The sequence below is a fragment of the Channa argus genome, chromosome 9 (genome assembly GCF_033026475.1).
Source record: "Channa argus isolate prfri chromosome 9, Channa argus male v1.0, whole genome shotgun sequence".
Classification (NCBI taxonomy): domain Eukaryota; kingdom Metazoa; phylum Chordata; class Actinopteri; order Anabantiformes; family Channidae; genus Channa; species Channa argus.
The window spans coordinates 16,234,764-16,261,947 of record NC_090205.1 but is presented as its reverse complement, the minus strand read 5'-3'; the positions used below and the strand labels follow the sequence as shown (position 1 = coordinate 16,261,947).

Here is a 27,184-nt window from a genome sequence, read left to right as displayed (position 1 = left end):
TCCCCATTGGGAGTGTACTGAGAAATTCTGTGTTGTCTCTCTAGGTCAAGGGCGACTTGACGGGGCTCTGTGCTCCTTTTCTAATGAAGAAAAACTGGAGTATCTGAGGAAAGCTTATGATGCCGGAGTAAGAAATATTGAAATGGAGTCAACTGTTTTCGCTGCTATGTGCCGTGTCTGTGGGCTCAGAGGTATTGCTTGTTTTTGTTACAAAATGCCGAACACCCTGTACTTTCAAACATTCCACCAATGACCAGATTCATGTTTAAATATTATTGCCTCTAGTAGAACGTGGCTGAAACATACAACGTAGAAAACAGACATGTGCATGACAGATTCCAAATCATACTGACATATGTAGTTGACTCATTCGCATCTAAAGTGAGGATAAGAATGTTTTAGCATAAATGAAATCACTGATCATTTTTTTCCTCCAGGTGCAGTGGTCTGTGTGGCATTGCTGAACCGCTTTGAGGGGGACCAGATCACTTCCTCTCATGATGTTCTGGTGGAGTATCAGCAGAGACCTCAAGTACTTGTGTCTCACTTTATCAAAAAACACCTGGGACTTTTGGCCTAAGGCATCCTTCACAATCTCCCATCACAACCCCATTCTTACAAATAGCGTATATATAGCTTTGACGTATATGTGAATATTTGTATACACTGTACTTAGAATGTTAATATAAACATTATTTAAAAAATAGAATTTCTTTGATGAGGTGAAAATATTAAGTATTTTGCATAAAAACACCATCACTTCATCAGGTACACCTGTACAATCTAATGTGTATATTATATTTAAAGGTGGTTCTAATGTTTTAGCCACCCTCAACAATTTGAACCAACTCTTAATATAATGCAGTCCAGTATGACTCCACCAACCAGTATGACCTCAGTGGTCATATCCACTATGGATTGCATTAGCTTGTACAGTTGCACCTAAAGTGTCCAGTGAGTGTACGTGGAAACATGTAATGTATCTTTTAATATTTAATCTTATCTTGCATAAGTACTAAAGTATTAATTTTCTAACAATGTGTTCTTGACTTACACTTACACTCTGCTAAAAAAAAAGTCCAGTATTTTGTTTACCTGTGTTCTGTCTTCACAAATGTTCACGCTGACCTTTGGAAGATGAAAAATTTCTTCGATTTTGGTGATAATTTTGGTTTAAATTATATCTATGTCTGATCTAGGTCTGATCTGATGCTTATAGTTTAGGAAGATGGAGGAGTATGTCTTACAATTTGGAATAGCGATGAGTGTTGTTAATGCTATATATACTATATATAATATTATTACTAAATTAATAAAATGAATTAGTAATTTTCATCTGTTAGAATTACATGTTTATTTTCACCCAAATATGCTGTAATAATCTTCATTAGTTATTATGTTCTGTAGAGTATACAAACCTACAGTAAAAGTCAATAACAGAGATTGCACTGCATTACTTTGTGGTCACTATCAGCTCCCAGTATATCCATTGACTTTGTGATTACAGCTGCTTTTGTACGTGGTAGCATGAACTATCCAAATGTAAATATGATTCTTACACGCTCAACTCAGTAGATTAGATTAGATTTAACTTTATTATCATTACCCATTACACAAGTGAAAGGCAACGAAGTGGATTTTAGTATCTAACCAGAAGTGCAATAAGCAGTAAGTGCCTACAGTATGTACAAGATAGGCACTATTATGGACATAATGTACACGTGAAAGTACTATGTACTAATATACAGAAGTAATATGCATTACAAATGTTTTATGTAATGCTCAATACCAGACAAAACGCTGGTTGGACTTGATAATTGGGACAAGACCATGGTTAAAATTTGAGTATGGATTTGGTGCCTCGTCGAGGTGGTTTAGGTGGCTTGATAACAGACAAGACCTCTTTGGCATACTGATTATGGTGCAGACCAGCCTCCCGCAGAGCCTGCTCTACTCGCAGTCTTAGATCAGACACAATCTGGAAAACAGATGAAAAAGATCCACTGTAGATATATACATTCAATCCATGGGTTTGTTTTTTTTCTGCTTTAAAACACATTTAGTACCTGAAACCAGATTAGTTACTAATCATTCATTATTTAGTATTGGAGATTGGAGAAGAGTATGACAATTAGTCACTGCTTGCGTTACACAATAACAAATTCAACCTATTCTCTACAGTCATGAAAAAACTCTGGCTCACACTCAATAATACACTAACTGACTTAGCGGCCTTGAATTAAGGCTGTGTATACGGGTCTCTTAGACGAGTGGGACAAACATTGTTTGACCAGCCAAATATCTTGGCATGGGCCACTGGTCTGTCTCAAACAAGACGAAATGAAAAATAGATTTGTAAGTTCATATGTAACACATAGACTGAGCTGCAAATGACCGCACGGCTGTAGAGTTTTATTACCATACAAACGAGCTAAAGGGTTGTTATCATGCCTCACCTGTGTGTCTGTGTACGTATTTATACTGAAGAGAGGCCTCTGAAGCTCAAACTCCTTTACATTCAGCTGTCGATTCCTCCAGGCATCTGTCTCTGCCATCATCCTCTCTGGGTCTGGCTCTGCCACCACTCGAACCTAACAGAACCAGCAAAAACATATTCACTAAAGTTATAATATTTAGTTGTCTTCTTACTTGCTGCCATAATGTGGCAGAGATTCTTAGACCCAGATAAGGGCGACATAAGATAAATCTTTCCTTCTGGGTCTTTTCAACTCACAGGGCAAATCAGTGATGTTATAAGGGTTAAAGGCAGATAATTATGCACCTGGTTTCTGAGAGCTTCCAGACGATTCTGTTTTTTTTCTTCTTCTCTCTGCTGCTCAATCTCCTGCGCCTCTCTCTCTTCCCTGCGTCGCTGCAACATATCTGCCCGAAACAGCACCCTAGAGGGAGCACAGGAGGTGAGGACATCAGGCCCATTGCCCTTTTCTTCCTCTGCCACTGTCACAACCACCATTACCTATCACTCCTACCACAGCAGGCCTTTAGGCTGTGGAGGGTGTATGGAGCTGCCAGAGTGCAGCTCCTCTACCATCACACGTCCTGTTCTTAATCCTGCCATTCTCTTTCATTTAATACTCCAAATTAACAACATTAATTTCTATTTAATGCAAGCTTTTGTAAATTTCTGCAGGGAACAGAACAGGGAAGGTTTTGAAGGTGGAATTCTATTTTTCAGTAACTCCACACCAGGCTGAAAAACTGTGTTTTACTGCCCTCTCTTGGCCACAGTCTCAAGCGTGGTGTTTCTGTTATGGTAGAGTCTCTGCAGTTCACTTTTACATCACTGCAGCAAGCTAAGAAGGTAAACCACTGACAGGTAGGGTTAAGCAATATTTTTAGCTGAGGTTAGGTCAGCAAAACTAAATAAATTAAGTAAGTCAAGTAAATCAAGATTAGACAATTGTTAATATTTAATTAACCAGGTAGAATCCCGTAAATGCTATGATCTTTTTAAGGTTGACCTGGCAAAGAAAGAGGCATTGCAGTTTCTGACAAAACAAACATGATACACACAGTCACACTATCAAAAAACAAGTTTACATTGGCCAAACGAGTGAAAGTTAATCAATAGCTGCCGATCAACAGACAGGCAGAAAAGGAAACTCGGAGCAAAGACTGTACAGCAGCATTTAACTCGGTTTGTAAAGACAGATCTAATTACATTTCCTTCTGCAAGTTATTAAATATTAAATATACAGGTGAAAGGGAAACTTCCTCATATCATCAACCTGCAATATTCAGTGCCATCCAGGAGCTGTTTTGACATGAGGTTGTGTTTTTAAGTATCTCTTAGTCAGCCTTTCACTTACAGGAATGTTCCAGTAATTTAGTATTACACCAAACTCCTAGGATTTGTTGAGTCATGAGTCATTACATATGTTGGTAATTCAAGTTTCTTTGAGTTTCTTTTTCTTTGAATGCAGGACTTTTACAGATTGTTTTTCCACAGTGTGGCAGTGCCACTTAACCAAAAGTGTGAGAACTACTTCCACGGCTGGTTACTAGACACTGTCGAATTGTCTTTAATACACGTAACAATTTGTTCTTTTTCTTCTTGTTCTTCTATATTTGGCTTTTACAAAATAAGAGTTAAATTGATATTGAAAAAACATATATTTGTTTTGGTAATATAACTGTGATTAAAGCAGTTGCTCATAAGCAAAAAAGTACATTCATCTGTAAATGATCTCACCTCTCCTTATCTTTCTTCGCCTGGTCTTCCATGATGCTCCTGAGATTAGCAAGTCTCTTCTGATCTCTTTGCTCCAGTTCCTCCTTCCTTTTCTGCTGCTTTAAATAAAACTGCCGGACCTGGGGGGAAAATAACAATTTACAAAGTATAACAAAAAAAGTTTACAAGAACGGTAGCTACACTTCCACTAATTTGACTCTCACAGAACTCTTAGAATCATCGTGTGCTATTGATCGTGTTACTTCAACGTCTGGCAGACTATTGTGCTAGATTGTATGAAATCCAATGCAGCCTAAATGCACTCATTAATCAGAAAGTGTCTCAGGCTGCCCATTCTCTCCAAGAAGACCCCTGAGGAGAGAGTTAATTAAACAGAAAGACACACACAATCTGGTGTAGTTGTACCTGTGAGGACTATAACTACATTGAAAAATAAAAATACCCAGATAATTTTAATGTATGCTTTCAGTTTGATCTCCATGTTTGCTGGCAATTCGATAAAATCCTTCAAACTGTGTAACTACAAGTGGCAAGCAACTTTAAGCATGTGTAATTTGATCAAATAGGTCAGAGCTCTTCGTGTCACAAAAGATGATATTTTTTGATCTATGTAATGCAGGCAAAAGTGCCCACAAGTTTGGCACAGCTACATAAAGTGTTTCCATCTAAACCCAACAAATACAGCAAATGCTGCTGAGGACAATCCAGTTTTATTTTAGTTTTTTTGATAGATTATGTTCTTCACATCGTGAGCTGGCTGTGTGCATCTAAAGTAGGCAAGCTGCATGATAAAGAAGCTAAAGAAGCTGTTGAAATTATAGTAAATTATCTAGTTTTTTTTCCTCAAAAGCAATAAACTTGTGTGCAGGAGCTAATAAGTTATGTACACAATTCGTGAATATTATGAGCAAAGGATCAATAATACAGTATCATCTATCATGCAGAAACGATATGCACTAAAATATGTACACCTATTTGCAGAGATCTCTCACATAATAATACATTAATTCGATAAAGTTGTATCAACTGTTTGAAAAGTTGTGTTTAATCCATTTTTCCTGATAACATACAGAACCCATAAAATCTAAAACACTGAATTATACAAACTTTTAGCTTGTAGGCATTCATATTCATGTGTGTTGATATTAATCAAGTGCTACAGAAAGAACCTAACACTTTGTCATGTGTGCAGTGAACAGATTACTTTTTCTTTTTGCTGTGACCTGATGGAATCCTCCTTCTCCTGCTCCCTCTTAAACCTCGCCTCTTCCTCCTCTTGTTGTCTAGCAGCTATAGCTGCCTCCAGCCTTGCCACCTCCTCCTGCTGGGCCTGCCATCGCTGCAGCTGCAAACACACATGCAAATACACACCAGGGAGAAACAAAAAGTAGGTTATTGTCCATCAACAGCTGTCTTAAAAGAATCCCTCACAGAGAGACAACCAGCTGAGCCCCACTTCCATGGTGCTAAAATGCGACATGAACTTTGGAAGAGGTGTCAAAACTGCCTTTCACACTTTTTCTCATCACCTCAGGAAACGCTGAATTATCAAGTGTTTGAACCCTAACGAAAAAACGTATTCCATTAAGACAAATGCTGTCCCTCTGTATTAAATGAGGTTATCATACACATTTTTAAAGCAAAACCTTATTTAAGTAAAAGTTTGTTTAAATCACATGTAAAACTGTTTGAAAGAAAAGTTGGAAATCACAAAACCTTGATATACAAATATTTCTGTTGTGGTATTATGTTCCCATATGCAGAAAGAGAATCATCTTCTCATCCAAATAACTGGAAACGCTTAAAAACACACACACACACACACACACACACACACACACACACAGACGGTTGAGTGACAGGTTCGTTATGCAGCAGCCCCTCTGTGGTGAGCTGGGTATCTCAGTGCTGCATTCCAACTGGGAAGACAGACTCACAGATCTATCAGACAAGAGCTTAGGAACCCCAGAGGGAATAGATGCAAATTAACATGGTCTTACACACATTAGCACCAGTGGTATCATCAAGTCAATCATACTAGATGTCTCCCTGGGAAACAGCAGCAGTTGTGTATTTGAAGTGAAACAATCTGTCTCTAATCCAGTCCATTTTGACAGGGTTGCATCTGGATATAAAACATGCTTCTTGTTAAGAACTCAAAACGTTCTCTCATGCAAAATTTTAGTGGCTCCATTTTCCTAAATTACTATGTAATTTTCTTGACAGTGGCTCGGTTGGTAGAGTGGCCTTCTACCAACCATAGGGTCGGAGGTTCGCGCCCCGCTCTGCCCAACCACGTGTCAAAGTGTCCTGGGAAAACACACCGAACCCCCAGCGGCCCATCACCATCTCCAGCCATGCAGTGCCAGTCCCAAGCCCGGTAGAAATTGGGGAGAATTGTGTTAGGAAGAGCATCCAACATAAAAAAAATAAACACATCATGCGGAAAAAATGATCAGCTGTGGCGACCCTGAACTCGTAGGATAAGCCAAAAGGACTAAAAATAAATAAATTCTTGACAAATCCTGCATTGTGCCAATGAATAGTTATTGTAACAGTGCTTTGTTTTTATCAATATATTTGTAATTATTACTTAACAAATGCTGTGATTAACAAGTTTTCCAGTTGTCCTGCACTGTCCTATTGTGCTTCTTTGCTGCTTTTCTTTAATATTGTGCACCTGTTAATGTTGAACATGGCCTTTTGTAATATAACTCCATGATTGGAATCACTACTGTGACCTTTCAAAATTACCACTGGTGTTACCCTGTGGGCAAAACAACAGACCTATACAAAATTTCAATACCACACATGCACTGTATTTCTAACCAAAAAAAAATTCAACTAAAATGCTTTAGTCAGCATCTTTTCTTTCTGGCCTTAGGGAAAATGTTCATAGTGTAAAAATCAAACTACAATATTTTGAGACATTAGCTCATGAGCAATACTTATGATCTGTAAGTGTTTGGCTTATGTTTACTTTTCTAATAGTAAATATATAATTTCTCATAAACGTTTTACTATCAACAAACCAACAACTTACTAAATCAGTAAATTTTATTTTTTACAATTATATTTTTCAGTGCATGTTTACAGTTTAAATATATTTTAAACTACTATTGTTAGGGGGAAATCTCTTATTCAACTTTCATTTATTTATATAGCGGCAATTCTTATGGCTTATTACAAACTCACATGTTTGAATCAGGCTGGGAGCCCCTCTTGCTTGGAACATGTAGAAAAATTCCCTAGCCATACCAGAAAAATGTGGTAATATGGCACGCTCCGTAAACTTTAAGGAACTAGTGAAATCCCTCTCTATGATTCTAATTGCTGTCATTTTTCTTCTGGTCATGTTCACAGTAAATAAAAAATGGCCCTAATACACCCATATATGAAAGACAATGTTGCAAAAACAATTTGAAATCTCAACTGGTCAATTTCGATCCCCGGTCCAGGCTATATATTGAAGTTTCTGGGCAAGACACTGAGCACCCAACAGCCTTTTCCCATCCCCAGCTGTGAAGTGCCAGTAGAAAGCCCAGTAGAAATTGGGGAGGGTTAAAACTGTGCCAAATCAACATACGGACAATGATCCGCTGTGGTGACCCTGAACTCCTGGGATAAGCAAGTGTTGCACAAATGAGACACCTGCCACCAAGTGCAACAAGTGACAGAAAAAAAGTGTTTGTTTTTTACCATGGTGCCATAAAACAAATAGTCTAAAGTTCAGTTGCAGTTTAAGGTCACAAAACATCAGCATAATCTGACATCTTTAAAGCTCTGATCCACTGTGAACACAGTGAGATGCACAATAACTGAATGTATTTTGTATGTCTTTCTTGTTTAGGCTGAGATGAAAAAGCATTTTAGGAAGCACAAAGAGAATAAAATGGTCATTATGTACAGTCTACAGTAATTTGTCACTGGAATCTCATTTTCTCTGAATTCAAAGGGAAATGGGACACTATTCTTTTTCGTGGTGGTAGAAAAAAGACTGCCGAGATGTCAGAATAACAAAAGAATGATAGCCTTTTTATCTGTTCACTGCAGCTTGCTGAAAGCCTTTGTTAACATAACTGTACAGTTAAAAGGATGTCTTCTGTCAGGGGGTGTTGCAGCAGTCATCATAACTTCCAACTGCAAGTCATTCTTAGGCAAACTTAAGGTATGTAAGTGTAACAGATTAGCTATGACCTATGATTAAAAAAATATTGAACCATTATTGTTGCTGATAATTAGAGTAGCAAACAAGGTGAAGATGAACTGTATTTATAGGAAAAGTATATTTTTTCCATATGAGTGCCTACACTATCAAGCAACATTAATAAGGAGATGAGAAACTAGAACCATGTATTTATCTTTGTATTTCTACAGCTGGCATAATACAGATTTTCGCATCATGTTAAAGGAGGAAAACATTTTACACGTGAGCAATTAACTCTTCAGCTGAAATGCTGTGAGGCCTAGGCACTGTCTCAACTCAACTCTGCCAATAGTAGTAGACCACCAGAGGGATGATGAGCTGTTCTACTTACACTCTGACATGGTATCTGGAAACACAGTGCCTAGAGGACAATTTGATTACTACAGGCGGGGCACACACACATCATCATCTGAGGATAAGGTAACCTACAAGAGCTCTGTTCATATGCAAACCACTAAGGAGAGCGGACGATGGAACGAGCATTTGTAACAAACAAACAAACAAAAAACAACAACACTTGCATCCCATAAATCATTTTTTTCCCTTTTTCAATTGCTATGTTGCTTTTCCTGCTGGTCTACTCATCCCTTTCCCACCTGAGCATTTTGCAACAATCTGCCATCCCTCCAGGCTTAATTTACTCATGTGGAAAACACAATTGCTCATCAAAGATGCCTTGGAGTGAGATATAAGTGGGAGGCAAAATGAAAGCAAGGACAGAATACAAGGTTGGAATGAACAGTAACACCAAGAACACTGCCAGCTAATTACAGCAGCCAGAACAGTGCAGAAAAAACAGCTAATGATTTGAAAAGAAGTGGCTGTCTTTCATTGAAAAACTGGAAAGAAATAACCCAAACCTCATGTATGAATTTAACTGCTTATTTTAATTATCCTTTTATTTGTCTTTATAGAGTACACACCTTGTGCAGTAACTGTAGAATTTTGAACAACTGAACAACTGAACTTTTCTATGATTAGAATTGCCACCCATGTCCAGACATATGAATCTAGTCAGTCATCTTTTCATTCTCAATTTGTGGTTCTCAAGATGAACTTGTGGTGTGTGTTACAGTGTGATCTTTCTCAAAGAGAAGGGTACAAGCTAACACTGAAAACAATCATCCCAGATTTCTTCCTCCAATACATCCTTAAGGAGACACCCCAGTGAGCGGGAAAACAGCAGCCTCACTCCCTAATGATGTGAGAAAAACCAGACCAGCACTGACCAAAGATTTCTCAAAGTGTGCTCTCATCCAAAACCAGCACAACAGGAAGAAGAAGAAGGTGCTTCATTACATAGTAAACAGTTAAAAAACTGTAGCAAGAGAGTAACTTACCACCTTAAGCAACAATTACAATCCTGGCAGTCCTTTATTTTTAATGTGCTCCTAAAATGCCATAGTTTGTTCTTATGATCATATATTTATGTTCTTATGAAAGGGTTATTAAGAGGATGTTATGTACTGTTACACTACAAATTTTAATTTGTACAACTGAACATATTGTAAGCTCAAACACAGTTGTAGTAGTGGTTGTGAAGTGAATACCATCAATAACAGAAAGTGTAGTAGTAATCCTCAAAAAATGAATAGATAAACAAAAGGAAGCAAAACATAGCTTGTAACTTAAGCAATCTTGTGCTGAAATCTGGCGAGTAAGTGCTTCTGACTTGGCACAAGGACTGACTGTGTAAACCAGTCTGGTCACACAGTATGAACAACATCAAATGACGTAAATGGACGACATTCAAAAGAACCACTGCTTACAAAATAGCACAAAACTGCAGATTAAACTTGTTAAAGAACATGACAAGAAGCTTAAAAATGTTTGGCTTGTTGCAGATCTGGACAAAACTACATAGTGCCAACTGTGAAACATGAAGGTAGGAGTGAGCTGATACATCAATAAAGACAACTATTACAACAATGTTATAACAGTAATCAAATATTTTACAATACTTCACTGTGTCTATTCACTTGCTAATTCGTTTTCAGAAGCTCAGTTGATGTATCCTGACTGATTGACTCGATTGACTATAATGACCACAAGTCCTCTAAAAAATATACATTGTGCTAAATTTAGCCATAACCTGTCAGATACATTAAGCCAGTATTATACTAAGCCATATTGTAATACATAGATATAATACAATAGGAATAAAATGTTTGAATTGTGAAAACAGTTTGAACTGAAGAAATGTGAATGACTTAGAGTCTGGGACCCAGCTGCAGAAAGCAACGTCTTATAGAAGCAGATGCAATGAGTTGAAAATCTATTTAGTCTCAATACTGTGTTGCTGTGATGTGGTGATAAAGTCATTGTAAAGAAACACTGGATGCAAACAGGCATCCATTTGAGCCTCCACACAAACTCAAATTATGTGCACATGCAACACAAAAACAAAAAACATAAAAGACTCTGTGTGATTTTAATTTACTTTGTCTCTGAGAGTCACAAAACTCGGTTTGCTTAAAATACTGAAAGTCAAAGGCCTTAGTTGGTTTTGAAAATAAATTAAAAATGAGATTGCAGATGCATACAGCTGTCTTGAATAATATTTTCCATCGTAAAAGCGTCTTTTTACCAAACATGGCCTCATGATAAGATTATGGCAGCTGTAACTGAAGTAGTCCCATTCTGCCAAACTCAATGTGATTGATTAGTGGCCTTGAATTTGTCTCTTCACTACATCAATAGTAAATAACAACAAATTGCAAAAAAACAAAAATGCCAAATAAAAGCATAAGAAAGCTGACAAAAACAAGACGATAACATTGTCAGTGTAAAAGAATTAGCAAGTTGTTGCAAGTTGGCAGCACTGTGGGAGAGTGATTATCACTGCTGCCTCACAGCCATAAGATCCCTGTGGAATTGCCGGCCAGCTGCAGCCTTTCTTGGGGAGTTTGTATTTTCTCCCCATGCTTTTGTGGGTTCCCTCCCACAGTCCCAAAACATGCATATTGGGTTAATTGGTGACTCTAAATTGCCTGTAGAGAAGTGTTATACTGTATATTATATCTACCTCACCATCTTTTGTATTCAAGCCAACATTTGAAATATTTAGCTGTGATCCAGATGTGAAATGTCAGTTTCTGTACAATAAGTATTACAAAGAGGCAAGTGCCCAACATGGGAACAACCATAACATTGCAGAACATTTCCAGCTTGATCTTCGATAACTTCTCTTTACATAAAGTGGAATATGAACAGTTTTTGGTGTAAATACACATTTCCAATACAAATTCCCAAATAATTAACCTGTCTATACGCAAACTATATATATCGACCCAACAGGAGTCAGAGTTTTAGAACAACAGATTTCTGAGGAATCAGGGAAATTTGGGATAAAAAAAAAGCTAAATTCCACAGATCTCAAGGAGACCTGTCATTTGATAATTAGGATGTGTAGTAATTCCCCATACAAACTTTACATCTAACCTTACCAACCCCACATTAGTACACCAGTGTGACTTGTAATCTATTCTGCAATAAGACATAAGCTTTTCATTAAATGGCAGGCAGCGTACAAAATAAACTCATGCAGCACTGTAGCCACTACACATGGACTTGTTTAAATGAATAACTTGTTTGTTGTGTGAACGTGAAATAGCACCCCTCAGAGACAGTAACATCCTGTTTGCAAGACCATTCTTATTAGCTTGTTTGCATTCACAGCCCATCCCAAGTGGCAGCTAAAGTGAGAGACGCTGTCAGGCAGCCTGGAGTAATATGTAACCTCGTCAGCAGATACACTGTACACAAGCAGGCAGTCAGACACTGCTGCTTGTCTAGTCTCTCACACATCTTTCATTATGACTGTAACATCTATATACAGTATGTTCTTCTGAGGAAAAAAACCATGTTAGATTTTCTGGAAACCAGCTCAGTTCTGGCCACTCCAGCAACAGTTTTGATTGACTTATAAAAAAAGAAAGAAGTATGAAATTCAAGCTATAGATATCGGTGCTAGTGGTGAAAGATATACAGCAGATTGCAGGCAACAACCATAAAAAAGGCAGTCATAAAACTGGAAATGTTACAACTCGTTTCACATGATAGGTAGCTATGCCCAACACTAACTTTGTCTCTGAGATGCGAGCAAATGTCCTGCTGGTGCTGACGATCTCTGTGGAGCTCCAGCTCCTCCTGGTGGGCATATCTCGCCTCCTGCAGCGTGGCCAGAGCTCTGGCCAGCAGCTCTTCCCAGTCTCGTTGCCACTGCTGGTTTACTACTCTTAGCTGGGTCTTGGTGAAGTGCTGCTGGTCCGACACACGTTTATGCTCCATCTGGTAAAATAACACGTACAGACAAGGGATTGTTTACCCATGGGGTGACATATAGGCATTACTGAATGGAATTATTGAAAAGCCATACTAGTTGTTCTAATATGCAATAAAGATAATCAACAAAAGGCAAAATTTCCAAGATGGGTATGAAGAACAAAGTGTGCTGAACTGCAGCCCAAATGGCAGCACTGCTGTTTTACGCATAGAGTTGCACCAAACTGATGATATGCAAACAGAAATCCCTGAATACCTAAACATGATATACTGTCTATAATAATGGCAACAGGACCAGGGACAACTCTGTGTTAGATCTAGCTCTGCTGGTGTATAAAATGGTCCCCCTCTCCTGGTTGTGAAATGTCCTGAAGGAAAACAGTTCCTTTCTGTGTGAGAGCTGCCTGTAGCTATTCATCATTGTGACAGCACTCACAGAGGCTGCATCACTTGGCTGCTTCTTTGGAACACAGGGAATGATATTCATCTATGGGCTAATAGCAGCTAACTGACAGTGGAAAGGCATTAGATGGCTGACTGGTTTTATAGAAAATGAGTGAGCTGACAGACCTGCCAGTGGAACATTAAGGCCAAAAGCAGTGAAGCAAATCTTGTTTATTGATGCACAACTTGGAAACTTTAGACACATCCAACCTTTGTATGGCTTAGTATAATACTCTTCCCTTTTTCTTGTCCTCTCCTTAACAACATTTGCATTCGTTGCATGTGAACATACTTGATTGCATATTTGCACTTGACAAAATGTATGTGGAACCATCCAGCAAAGTTTCTGCAGTGCACACTCAGAATGACACGACAGTTAGCTCAGCTGCTGTATCCACATTGCCTCTGCAGAGTGCTTTCTCCATCAAAACTGAATAGCACAAAAAGAGCAAAAAGGGATTTTTACTTCCAAATATTTCAAATTTTGCTATTAAACATTTTAGGGTATAGCTATAAAATCCTGCATGGAATCTGGACGCCGTCTACTCAACATGAGAACCCATCAAAGAGCACACTTTCTAGCAGAGGGAGATCTCCACTCTAAATGGATAGAGTGCCATAATCCTACAAAGACACTGAGACTTACAGTAGTTCACGGAACATCTTAACACATTGTTAGGATTCCAAGCCAAAGACATTCTGTTAAACTAAATTATTTTGGTCAAATAATAATAATAATAATAATAATAATAATAATAATAGGGAATTAAGAGAGCAGAGAGCATATTTCCCTGCAATTTCAGAGAAAGAAACTAGAATGACAATCTCACAAAAGCATAACATGTGTTTCTACAAAATTATTCTCTCTAACCCAAAATGGGTTAAGATTTTAGAGAAGCAGATACTGCAAAGCAGCTGTGAATAGAAGATGATCAACAAAGTTTAATCATTACTAAGGCTCTTAAATTGTTACACTGCATAAACTATTTGAGTGAGGTAATATTTCACAACTACTATCTAGCTACAAAAGACAACTGTTCTTATCTTGTGTTGACGAAATCCAGACATACTGATGTTAAAAGAATTTCAAGCATGTGGAACATAACAGCAAGTGAGTCAAATATTATAGCTTAAACCAGAACAACTTTCAATGCTGTGAAATAAAAAAACAACATAAAGAAAGTTCAGAGCCAAAATGTTGACTTTGCTGATATTAACATATTAGGTGTTGAATTTCTAAACTATTTTTCTAACTATCTCCTCCAGATTAAGGAAATGATTTCCTACAGCAAATACAGTAGTATCTGTGTATGAGGAACTCTGGGGTGGGAGCGAAGAATGTTAGAGTGGTGCAGGACATGTATGAGAGCTGTAAGACTCTGGTGAGGCTTGCTGTAGGTGTTACAGTGGAGCTCAAGGTGGAGGTGGGTCTGCATCAAGGATCGGCTCTGAGCACCTTTTTGTTTGCTCTGGTGATGGACAGACTGACAGATGAGGTTAGACAGGAATCTCCATGGACTATGATGTTTGCATATGACATTGTGATATGTAGCGAGAGCAGGGAGCAGGTGGAAGAAAATCTAGAGGTGGAGGTCTGCTCTGGAAAGCAGAGGAATGAAGGTTAGCTGCAGTAAGACAGAATACATGTGTGTGAATGAGAGGGACCCAGGTGGAACGTGAGGTTACAGGGAGCAGAGGTGAAGAAGGTGCAGGACTTTAGGTACTTAGGGTCAATGGTTCAGAGCAAAGGAAAAGTGGAAAAGAGGTGAAGAGGCGAGTGCAAGCAGGGTGGAACGTGTGGAGAAAAGTGTCAGGTGTGTTGTGTGATAACAGAGTATCAGCGAGAATGAAAGGAAAGGTGTTTAAGATGGTGGTGAGACCAGAGATGTTGTTGGGCTTAGAGACAGTGGCACTGAAGAAAAGACAGGAGGCAGAGCTGGAGGTAGCAGAGCTTAAGATGTTCAGTTTCTCTTTGGGAGTGACGAGGATGGACAGGATCAGGAATGAGTACATTAGAGGGACAGCTCATGTTAGATGTTTTGGAGATAAAGTCAGAGAGGCCAGATTGAGGTGGTTTGGACATGTTCAGAGGATAAACTGTGAATATATCGGTAGAAGGATTCTGAGGTTGGAGCTGCAGGCAGGAGGTCTACAGGAAGACCAAAGGGGAGATTTATGGATGTAGTGAGAGAGGACATGAAGTTAGTTGGTGTGAGAGAAGAGGAAGCAGAGAACAGTGTTAGATGGAGGCACATTATTTACTGTGGCAACCCCTGAAAGGGAACAGCTGAAAAGAAAAGATGAAGAAATAATAATAATAATAATATCTGCCCAAAGCAGGTTTATTTATTTGCCTAATATCTGATTGAGACAAAAGTTCAAAGATCAGTGCAAGTAGTACCTGAACCTTTGAGCTTGTAGATACAGAAAATTCAGATACAGAAAATGCCAAAAAAAGCTTGCATAAATTTGAGAATTAATTTCAAACACTGCCAGCAAATGAGCATTTATGCACTTAATCAGTGGGGTTTCAGACACCCAATCTCCAGTCCTCACTGATTATTCACTCCATGCAAGTCAGCTTAATTATGACTGAGAGCTAAAACAGGTAAAGTCACCACAACCACCCAAAGACTGAAGACTGAACAATTGCAGCTTTAAATGCAGCATGCAGCTGGAACGGATGAGGACAGGTCTCTGGGAGGGGGTAAGGGAGGAGAGAGGGGCTGGCAGTTGTCATGGTGATGATAGGCTGTGGTGTGAGCGAGTTGTCCACAGTGGATGACATGGCACATCCTGCAGCGTGCTGAGTGGATCATTGTCCAAGCTTATCTGTGTCTGTCTACTCGGTTCAGGGTAATGAGGTACATTGATCAGGGAGCCTGGGCCTCACACTGCAGGGCTGCTTCAGAACGGGGAAGGGGGTTATAGTTGTAGACAAGTATGTGTAAGTGTGTGCCCATCTATGGATGAACTGTGCATTTATGTGTGTAGTTTGTGTGAAGTACAATCAGTACAGAAATATTACAAGGGTAGTGGGCAAACCTGGACAAGATTTATCCCACAGGATACATCTTTCTATTGAGCAAGACACTTAACGCTACTTGCTGGGTTGTCATCAGATCACACTCTAGTTATCAGGCAGTGTAAATGTGGCTGTGTGAGTGTGAAAAACAAAACATTGCTCTCAACTGAACTTAACAAATAAAACGAGTAGGGGCTTATTGTACTCAATAATCATACATTTAAACTTGATCAATGAGTATAATATATAAAGAAACTTTAAATTGGGAAAAATGTTTACATAATACAAGGTAATGTCTTCAGTTAACTAACAAGTTTGTTAGTTTGACCATATTGTAGAAGTCATACTAAAGAAGACGACATAGAATGTGTTTATGTTTGAGAAGCTCAACAATGCTTTTTGAAGCTATAGGTATTTATTATGAAAACTGATGCTCATCATTGATTAGTCAATTAAACTAACTATTACAGCTTTAAAATAAAAGTTGTAGTGAGCATTTTATTTGTGTGCAGGTGGCTGAGGTTAGAGTAGTTGTTATATTTAATGATTAATAATGTTTTGCTTCAAAAACACTGCTAAGGTACTGACCAGCTCTTGACTAATTTTCCCTGGGAAAAGTCTTTGCAGCATGTCCATACAGAGTGTCCTGTAGTTGGGTATGTCATGAGTATATTGAGACACAGTGAACTGGTAACGTTGGTGGTCATCTGGACACCAGCCACAGAACCTAAAACACACAACAGTATAACAATAAAATACAAGATTATAAAGAAAAAGAAGAAGTAAAGGAATAACACTGTGAGAGTATGTTCACTTAACTTCTACACATTGATAAATGCTACACAGAAAACATATGGAAATAAAAAGGCCATTTATGAAGTGGCTTTGAGGCATTTATATAATCAACCTCCTGGTGAGTTGTTCAGCAGCTTTCTTCTAGGGAGTAACTCTATGCAGTCAGTGTCCTGCTGAGTTTTTAATCTTTATCTTGATCTGCTCTGGCATGCCAGAGTTCATTTAATTATCAGCATGGATGGCTAAAAATCACTAATTGGCTGTTTCCATGAATGCAAGTCAGATGTGAAGGGTTTGGTGTTAAAATTATTTGAAACTGTCGGTAAAACTTTTTTAAATTTATTTAATCAAGGTATCCCTATTTATAATTTTGAATTGAAGCAAAAGTCATCCCTACCTGTCAGTTCTTTGTAGCAGCTCTTGGAGACTTTGTATCCTGCGCTGGTACCTTTCTGACAGTGTGTGGAAGGCCTGGATCAAGGAGTCCTTCAGCTGTGGGTAGGGGCAGTCTGAATCCAAAACCTCTTCTGGAGTCATTTCTATATTTACCAGATTATCTGGAGTAGTTGTAAGATATTTCTGAAGAGGATAATACAAGATAATGGATTTGCTTTGGGGACACAATGTACGAATCAGATATCAACCTAACGTGCAAAACGTGCTGATACTGATATATACAGGAGGATATTTCAAACCAAAAGGGAAAATCTTACCTCTAAATCAAGACACATGATCTCCTCCTCTAGAGCCAGGTACTCTGCATTAACTTTTGCAGTTATATCATCTTGCTGGTCTTTCACAAAGCGTATCTGGTGATTCACAAACAAAACCATAAACATCCCTTTAAAACAGGCTTAGAAAACAAATTCCTCCAGATGACATCATTTGTAACCATGGTGAACTTGCTTTTCCAGAGCTCCCTCCAGATGAGATTATTTGAACTCCTAATGATGAAAAACTCCTCCAGGTGAAGTCAACCATACTACGTTACCAAGTTTTATTATGAGTCATAAGCTGTGTTCAAAACCAGTTTTTATATGCTGAGTGTGTACATCAATAGACAATGTACTGCCATCCAAAATTTCAAAAAGTAATGAAGAAGTTGTGTTTGTGGCACAAACATTCTACTAATAACATCATAATGCAATAAGCAACTGTACAGCTCACAGTGTTGATACAAGGACAAATGCCTTTAAAAGTCCCCTTTAAATTGCCCCACATGAGAGCAAATGTAGTAAAGTGTAGTAAAGTTTATTTTTTCCTTCCTCAACTACTACTTCACTCAAAAATGGAGGCTTATTACAATATAATCAGTGACCAAGGGCACCGAGTGAACAGCTGAAGGGGTTGCCTTTTTAGTCCTCATCTCCAGTACATGCCACACTAACCAGAGCACAGATGACCTGATTACTATCTCCTCTGGAGCTTTTCCTCTGTGGGAAAGCCCAGGTTTATCACCAATAGCCTAAAAAAGACACTACTAACTATCCCATATTGTGGGTTATCTATGGCTTTGCAAAGCTCAACCTCAGACTGCCTGGGCAAATGGCATCTTTTCAAGAATTAAAATGAAATTTTACTTCGGCTGCCATTCGCATTTTTCCTGACCCTCAGCGACAGTTTGTAGTGGAGGTTCAAACGTCTGACATTGGTCTAGGAAGGGCGTCACTGGCTAGAGGGGGTTAAACAAACATTTGTGGTAGGGGCGGGACACCAGAACTTAGAATCCATTTGTTCAGCAAAGAGACTGACCTTACATCAAGTCAGATGGGCTCTGTTTTTCACTCATTTAAATTTACCATCGCCTACTGCCCTGTTTCCAGAAACATCAAACAATGCCCTGTCCCATCTGTTCCAGGGTCCAGAGAAGAGTGAGCCCTCCAAGAATCATCCTGGGTGGCCAGCATGGTTAAATGAAACCTTAAGGACAAAGTAATAATTGCTACACTGGACCAGTCAGACTCAACATGCCCCTACACATTGACTCTGGCTGTTGACTTGTGATTGTCCACTTAAGGTGGAGTCCAGAAAGTTGGCTCCCTGTTTTATTAGACCTGTCCCCATCTCCAAATTTGTCAATCCAGTGGCAGTCACGCTCAAGCTTCCCAGAGTTCATCACTTACACCCCACGTTCCATGTATCCAAGCTCAAGCAAGTTAAGTCCAGTGCATAATACCTTGTAAAAATTATTATTTCAAGGACTGCACAAAATAAGTGTCTGAGGAGAAATACCATTTCACTATTGTAAAGAATAGAACACGTAAAATAGTTTAATAGCAATTCTGTAAACAAAATCTGGAAAATCTAAACAACATTAAGTGTTTAGACAGCACGATGACATTAAGGGTCAAAACAATTTAATAGCCTGCAACATGGCATAGGGTAAGTTTCTCTCTTATGTTTAACACTTAACAAAGTGCCAATTTTCTTCAGACTCTTTGATTTCATTTAAAAACAATCAGGGAGAGAAGTGTAATCATACGTCCTGAAACAGGTCACTCTCTGATTGGTTGCATGAGGAGAGAGAAACAAAGTGGTGAAATAAGAAACAAACAATAGGCCATCATCGTGGCTGTGTGTATGTGGGCTGGGGGGCATCTGTTTCTATTGTGCCAATGCATTAGGGTGATGGGAGGCTGTGGGCCAACAAGAATAGAGAGGGACATGGGAATGAAACAAGCATGGGTAAGCCACAGAGAGGAAGGAAAATGGCTGGCAGAGTTAATTTGAAGTATGGTCTGTTCTTAAAGACTCCTGCTTATTCTTTAATCTCACCATTCATTTAAACAGCTTTGAAACAGCCTTTTAGAGTCAATTCCAGAATTGGTGACTTATGGACTGTGGATATCTTACAAAAAGATATTCATGGATGGGGAATACCATACTGTGTGCAAGCTGAAAACATCGAGGAAGAAGCAGTTTTACTTTCTGATGCAGGTTTTGGTGTGCTAACCACAGAGAGGGGGCAGAGCTAAGATGAATTGTAGAAGGAGCACTGACAGCATTATATACTGCCAAAAGGTTCCACAGTAAGAAAATGCATCTTATAATCCTCAAAACTACACCATTGTAGTTTCTGAAACTGTTGCAGGAAAAGACTACAATATTACAGTATATTGATTTATTTATTCTTATCTCTTTCTCTCTCACATGCCTTTGATAAGTCTTGTCTTTATGAATCTCTGGGCATAACAGTGGACATTCAGACATTTCTTATTCAATAATAGATACCTGTTGTATTACTTGTTCCCAGTTTGATGGTTGGGCAGTGTGTTGATGTGGTTGTACATTTTTCAGTCTAAAGCACAGGTCATCCCTGAGCTGGTTAATAGGCTCCACAGTAGCTATCCTGAATGCCTTTCGTTCCTGTTGTAGGAACAGCTCTAAGTTAAAAAACAAAAAAGACACAGTATGAGTACATTGCTTATAAACAGACTGATGGCGATAAACAGTTGTCTAAAAGATGCTGGAGTTTACCATACTCTTGAAGTGAAAACATGGCAGTGTCTGTTCTATCATTTGGCCGGATCAGGTTTAGAAAATCTTGGACATCATTCTCCGCCTTCTCCCTATTTAATAAGAAAGACAGAAAGGTTTGTTAAATACAAACCTCTCACCTTACATTTGTTAGTTAAGAAGTTACATTAGATGACCCATAAAGACAGCAAGTAATGACTTCTTTTGATATACTAATTTTTGATATACATAATCTATAGTAATAGTTTTAGTAATAATGGAAACCACCAAGTAATAACTAAAGCTGTAATACAAATACAGTGAAGAAGAAGCATAAAGTAGTATTAAATGGAATTACTACTACTACTACTATCAGAGTACAAGTAGTGTACTTAAAATTGTTTTAGATATAGCACTTAAGGAAATTATGTTACTTTACATCAGACATCTAATACTATCATCTGTATATATGATATGATGATGGTATGGTAATAGGACAAGGAGCAAGTCAGGGTGGATTTTTTTGTTATGGACAGCAACACACTAATAATCATATGAAGGGTTAAGTAGTTATTTACTTCTTATAAACTGGCCAAGAGACTGACATTATTGTGAATAAAAGAAGAGTAACCATAGAGATATAGTTGCCAACATGGCTCTTGAATCCCGAGTTAATTTGACTGGATATATGTGTACAGAGATGCAAGCAGGGCCACATCTTTATGACTAGGCTTGTTACTGAGTCTGCTGCTTTTGTACATCATTAACCTTGTGTGGCTCAGATAGACACAATATGCAGCCAAACAAGCTGCACCCCAGAGCAAGCACTGCCCTTCTCACTTCACAAGGTTTGACACTACTGGGGCCCCAGTGCCTCACTTCTGCCTTAGCGTGCAAGGAAGAGCGTTCCTTCATTCAGAATACCTCTCTATGTCTATAACGCCCCCCCCACCCCCCCTTTTCATCTCATTATCACTGCAAGAAAATCATTAATCAACATTATTACCTCCTGGTGGTATGGTATGGCTTTGTAGCTGCAGAGTCATGCTCATCCTGTCCACCACAAGATTAACACCACCAGGTTTAGTTAATGTTGGGACTAATCAATGTGAATCTCCTCTCTTCTCTGCTCTTGTTTTTACTCAAGATTTTTTTTTTTTCTTTAGGCTTATTTTTGCCCTCTCTCTTTAAACCCTATTTTTTTATGCAGGTTTCTGGGTGGACTCAATGGGGCATGAATGGAACGTTTCTGTGGTTTAATAGGAGATTCAGAAAACTGCAGCAGATAATGACGAGGAATAATAGGGGGCTCTTACTCAGCCTTTTCCAGCTTGGAGCATTCTCTGCTCCACACCTGTCTGTGCTGCCGTAATATGGAGCTTTCCTTGGTTGCCTTGGCTGCACAGCGAGTCTTCTGAACCTATAAGAAATGACTTTTACTAGAACTGCAATATACACTGAAAAAACAAACACATTTCTGCATTTTAGCAATGACATTCATTCATGCTGTAATTACCTTTATTTATTTACCTTTAAGCAATGTGTTGATGGCATCAAATTCAAAATGAGCTAATGTTTTCCCTGGAATGGAAAGATTTCTCAGTTTCAACATCTAATATGTTGTTTATGGTCTTTTGTGAATAAAATATGGGTTGACGATTTGCTAATTGCATTGTTTTTATTTGCGTTTTACACATCTTCCCAACTTTCTTTGGAATTGGGGTTGTAAATAAGAATTTAAAAAGACTTATGTTGATGATTTATTTTATAATCACAACCATCATTATGTCATACTTTGCAAAAGAAGTATTAATATATTGTGTTGCACATTTACCCTTGGGGGGACATCCATTTTACAATTAGTGGAATCTACTGCACTCAGTCTTAACTAAAAGAAAATTCATCATCCCATACTTCTTTTAAGCAATATATCCTAGATGACCTTAATTTGCCTGGGACATTTAACTATTTAGGTGAATTACAAAACTTCTCCATTGAGCTATACTTTCACCAACTGTTAGCCAGAATGTGGCAAACACAATGTGACAAACCAAACTAGTCCATTAATATTTATCTGATGTTACCCATTAAACCAGTGTTTCACCAAATTCCCGTTCACATTTTTGACAATTGTGAGCACTACATATTATCCATTGTGCGTTATTTATTGTTAATTATTTGTAATTTGTAATTATTTATAAATCTGTGCCTTAATGTCTTCATTGATTCCATTCATACCTTTGCCTCTCCATATAAAGTACTGTAAGGAATAAAAAAAATTCTATGCATAAGCCAATCACAACCTTGATACTGAAAAATAGGTGGAGTATTTTCAAAACATCTTATGTGACACTTGCACTAAAAAAAATATATATATAAATATACTTTAAATGTAGAGAACTAAATAGAAAATAAAAAGTCATTAGTCTTACAGCCCAGGACCCCAGAACTGAACAGCGTTCACATATCATGTTCCTGAAATATTTAACAAAACACAACAAAATATGTAATGAAAGAAAATTACAATTTTATACAGTATATATTATTACAAAATTGCTTTTATGCTTACACCAAAGGCATTGTAAATACCATTTGTGTTGTGAAATGTTTTGGGACAATACTGTAAAATCCAATAGTAATCCTAAATTGGATTGTTTTTGTTAATTGCAAGGTGAAAAAGCCCTTTATTTATTGTTTTTGAGCGACTCTAACTTAAAAAAATCTAATAAAGTAGCAACAAATGTGGCAATGACACTACTTAACCAGTGGGAGGCAGCAATTCAAATAGGTGTTTGATGCTTTTAGACAGGTATTAACAGGGTCATGAAGGTAAGTTTTATTGATTTGAAAGCATCCTGGTTCAATTCATAAACCCACTGCAGTTGATTATTGACTGTTTTCTTCTTCTTTTCCTTTCGGCTGTTCCCTTTCAGGGGTCGCCACAGTGAATCATGTGCCTCCATCTAACCCTATCCTCTGCATCCTCTTCTCTCACACCAACTAACTTCATGTCCTCCCTCACTACATCCATAAATCTCCTCTTTGGTCTTCGTCTAGATCTCCTGCCTGGCAGCTCCAACCTCAGCCTCCTTCTACCGATATATTCACAGTCTCTCACCTGAACATGTCCAAACCACCTCAATCTGGCCTCTCTGACTTTATCTCCAAAACATATAACATGAGCTGTCCCTCTTATATCCTCATTCCTGATCCTGTCCATCCTCGTCACTCCCAAAGAGAACCTCAACATCTTAAGCACTGCTACCTCCAGCTCTGCCTCCTATCTTTTCTTCAGTGCCACGGTCTCTAAGCCGAACAACATCTCTGGTCTCACCACCGTCTTGAACACTGATTATTGACTGTTTTCTCTTCTTGCAAAATACTTTGCTGAGATTTGATAAGGACAGATGGAGGATTACATTTTTTGAAAGTGCACTGCTGCAAGTAAAATATATTTTCCATTTACTTCACTGTGAAGAACATTTTACATAATTGTGGGACTGATCTGTGCACTAGATAATTACAGCTAATTGACAAAAGAAGCGTTCTTAGAAGGAATGGCTGGAAGGTTGAGGGTCTATCACCTTAGTAGGATAGTATATAATAACATAATATTGTGGTATAGTGTAGTATTGTTACAATAGTTATGCAATAGTTATGGGGGGGGGGGGTTAACAAACCATGAGTGAAGACAATGTTACAAAAGTAGCAATTCATTTAAGACAGTTTGAAATACTGGTTATACTAGTAACTTTTACTTATCGAATGAGGTCATGTTAGTCAGCCCAACTTGAATAAATACAAAAGAAAGGAAGCACACGGTACACTTGACCTGAAAGTGTACTACACTTAATAAGCATTTGTATAAAGGATATTTGAAATGCGCTTGTGTCTCTTTTTCTGTGGCATGTTTTTTTAAAACAAATCTGGTGTTGTGATATTTTAAGTATGCACTCCCATGTTTTCTAATTGGGGGCTTAATAGCAAAAACACAAAAACCTTATTATTAATGAAAATGTTGGAAATTAATAGGAAAGAATTTAATAATTTGCTAATTTGCAGTTTAACACATTTTTATTCAAACAGACAGTCTATACGATCTCTTTTGTCCTTACTATGGAGAAGTATTTAATGTGAGTTTGTGCATCTTTTTTTTGTTTGTTTGTTTTGCCACTAAGAAAGAAATCTTTTGGTGTGTGGTAAATCTATGAGTCTCTACCTGAGGAGCAAAAATTATCCCATGCTTGATATGACTTATGATCTTTTTATTTACCCTCTATTATATTGCCAACAGGAAATGCTCAGAAAGCCTGACTTTCAGCAGGATGGCTGAATGTGAACGTAGCCTGTCTTATCTAGGTTATACAGAGAGAGGGTTGGAAGGAGCCATTGGCAACCAAATTACAAATTTAAACACTGCAGGTTTAACAGCCTCTCTCCATTGCCCTTTTGCTCTGCTCAGATGTCATATGTCTAAGAACTTAAAACTATTTACTAGAAAACCCTGGGCAGCCAAAGAATATTCATGAAACTAACAATGCTATTGCATTTAGTGATATTATTGCCTTGTTTCATGCTGTTGGACAAACTTTAAAGTTTCTGCACTGCATTTTCTGTATGAAATTTTATCCCTTTCCAAAATGTGAAGTGTAATACATAGTAGAGAATTGTGGACAAACAGAAAACAATAGGACCGTTTACTACTACTGGAGACATACTATTTTATCACCTCACATTAAAAGCAGATTTTATGAATTTGCTATTTCATGTGGTGGGTGATGAAGAATTTTGATGTTGCACACTGTGCCTCATTTACTGCTAAATCACCATGTTACTAAATGTAACAGGAGCTGATTTTATCCGCATTGCTTTCTCAAGTAAGGACCACCATACCTTTTGTCCAATTAGATCAAACTCCAGCCGTTTGGCATCAACAATGGCTTGCAGTTTTTTATATTCAGCTGGTTTGTACTTTGAGCTGCCAAGACCATTTTTCATCCGGTGTGTCAGTTTCTCTGCATGGATGAAAGAAAATGATATAGCTAAATTAGGATCATTGCAGTTGCTGAAAATCTTATCACTTTTGATGACTGAATCTCTTTATGCTGACTTCAGCAAAGGCAGCAACAGAGGTAAAGACAAAGGAGGAGAACTAGCTTAGGCAGTTCAGGCAATTAAAAAATGACTGCTTAGGGGGTGTTAAATGAAAGGGGAGTAGCAGAGGCCAAACTAACTGTGTCAGACAGTTTTTGAGGAGGTCAGCTGTGACTCCAAGAGGCAGGTGAATAAACACAAGCAATGCTGCCTCTGACAAAAGCATCAAAGACTTGACAGAACATAGACAATTCAACATGGGGACTTTAGGTCAAATGTGTTCAACAGATCAATTGGTCACTATGTCAGAAGGTCACAAGCAATGTTTCAGACCCACTGTTTGCTAACTTACCCACATCTTCTGCTCTGTAGATTGTGTTGAATGTAGACAAATCCATTTCACTTATCACTGTTAAGAAAATAATACGAAGAAATTACTATGTTTAAAAAAATACATGAGTTATGCAACGTCAGAACATTCACCTGCATAGGTGCCTGCTCGTGTCGTTCAAGGGAATTGAATAAACTACAAGGCAAAAGCAATAAACTTAATCAAAAACCACCCTTTGGCATCAAGATCTACATGACATTGCTAGAGTTCACTTGTACAAGTTTAAGGGTTACGATGAGACTGATGCTACATTCAGTGTGATCAGACATGCCTTTACCTTTCTTTTGGATTAGGGTTTTGTAAATTCTGGCCACAGATGCATTGTGTTATTAACCCTTATTACCAACCCTTCGCATATACAATATGTGAGGACTTGGTATGCAGTAATGGACTCTTTGAGTGAAATAAAACTGACCTGTCCTTACCTCGTTTGAGGTCATTGTTACTGTGACCTCAAGAAATCTTTTGGTGAACAGCAGAGCAAAGTTATTTTTAACACTTTAGCCTAACACTAAATGGCAGGTTACAGTCAGGATTCAGGACATAAAAGCAGCCTAACATTTCTCTGACAGGAGCAAGGGTTTAGAGCTGAAACTGTTTGGCTATTAATCATTATTAATAATGAGTCTGTCCACAATACACACACCCACACACTAAAAATAATAATAATAGTCAAGTTAATTAATCTATTACTTTAAAAAATGAAACAAAATCATTCACAGCTTTGCTGCTCATTTCTGATAATAAATGTAATCTATAGTTTAACAACTGCCTTTGGATTTTTGACAGTTGTTTGGAGACTGGGAAAGTAAAACACTTCAACTTGGGATCTAACAAATTGTATCAAAACTTGTTCACAACTTAATAGATACAGAAAATTCTGAATTGTTAATTGATAAAAGATAGACACCCACTGTAGGTTGCACAATATAACTTGGCCAAATCTAACTATAGAAAAGCGAGCGGCTAGAGAGGTACACCTTTTTTATTACCTCCTACAGTCGTGAAGTCAGACAAATTAAATACGATAAACACAGTCAGCAGAAAAAGATTTTTATCTAATACTTAAATACAACACATACACTAAAATAAAATCTCTGTAATACTAGTAAAATGACTTTACCTATTAAACCTTAGCTTACCTTGCGATATCGTTCTGTACAGTGTACGGGTTGACAAAATTGTAACCAAGGAAACAGTCATCTATTCGGTCATTGGTGAATTTAATAACGCGAACCTCCTCGGTAACGCCCCCTTCTCATGTAGCAACCAATC

General features: G+C 38.0%; 2 protein-coding genes and 1 long non-coding RNA gene across 5 annotated transcripts in view; 2 read left to right on the top strand and 1 right to left on the bottom strand.

The window, feature by feature from the left end:
* Positions 1–1,443, top strand: part of upp2 (uridine phosphorylase 2) — a 2,821-nt gene extending 1,378 nt beyond the window's left edge. The window contains exons 6-7 of the mRNA XM_067514914.1: positions 45–191; positions 438–1,443. Of these exons, the coding sequence (XP_067371015.1) occupies positions 45–191; positions 438–580 (290 nt within the window). The 3' untranslated portion in view covers positions 581–1,443. The remainder of the gene's footprint in view (positions 1–44; positions 192–437) is intronic.
* LOC137132457 (coiled-coil domain-containing protein 148-like) lies at positions 1,353–27,184 on the bottom strand. Of its 3 annotated transcripts, XM_067514911.1 has the most exons (15): positions 27,052–27,184; positions 25,871–25,927; positions 25,318–25,439; positions 21,741–21,844; positions 20,446–20,537; positions 20,200–20,351; positions 17,682–17,777; positions 17,366–17,547; positions 16,762–16,900; positions 12,504–12,710; positions 5,418–5,558; positions 4,214–4,332; positions 2,783–2,900; positions 2,457–2,591; positions 1,353–1,978 (listed from the first exon to the last, which is right to left on the bottom strand). In XM_067514911.1, the coding sequence occupies exons 1-15, from the start codon at positions 27,110–27,112 to the stop codon at positions 1,835–1,837; spliced, it is 1,869 nt and encodes a 622-aa protein (XP_067371012.1). In that variant the 5' UTR covers positions 27,113–27,184; the 3' UTR covers positions 1,353–1,834. The 3 variants fall into 3 exon arrangements, with proteins under 3 accessions (XP_067371012.1, XP_067371011.1, XP_067371013.1); XM_067514910.1 differs by having other exon boundaries at positions 1,842–2,591; XM_067514912.1 differs by lacking the exons at positions 25,318–25,439; positions 25,871–25,927; positions 27,052–27,184 and adding an exon at positions 21,955–22,809 and having other exon boundaries at positions 1,842–2,591.
* LOC137132461 (uncharacterized) lies at positions 5,461–6,843 on the top strand. Its single transcript, XR_010915122.1, has 2 exons — positions 5,461–5,600; positions 6,440–6,843. It is a non-coding gene; the product is annotated as an uncharacterized lncRNA (long non-coding RNA).

Bases quoted from the DNA above. Each gene is read 5' to 3' on its own strand.
- LOC137132457 (XM_067514910.1), bottom strand. From the start codon at position 27,112: ATGACTGTTTCCTTGGTTACAATTTTGTCAACCCGTACACTGTACAGA. The intron at 20,352-20,445 runs GTAAACTCCAGC...TTTTTAACTTAG, and splicing joins GTTTTCACTTCAAGAGTATG to AGCTGTTCCTACAACAGGAA. The intron at 5,559-12,503 runs GTTAGTGTTGGG...GTGTGTTTGCAG, and splicing joins GCTCGCATCTCAGAGACAAA to CTGCAGCGATGGCAGGCCCA.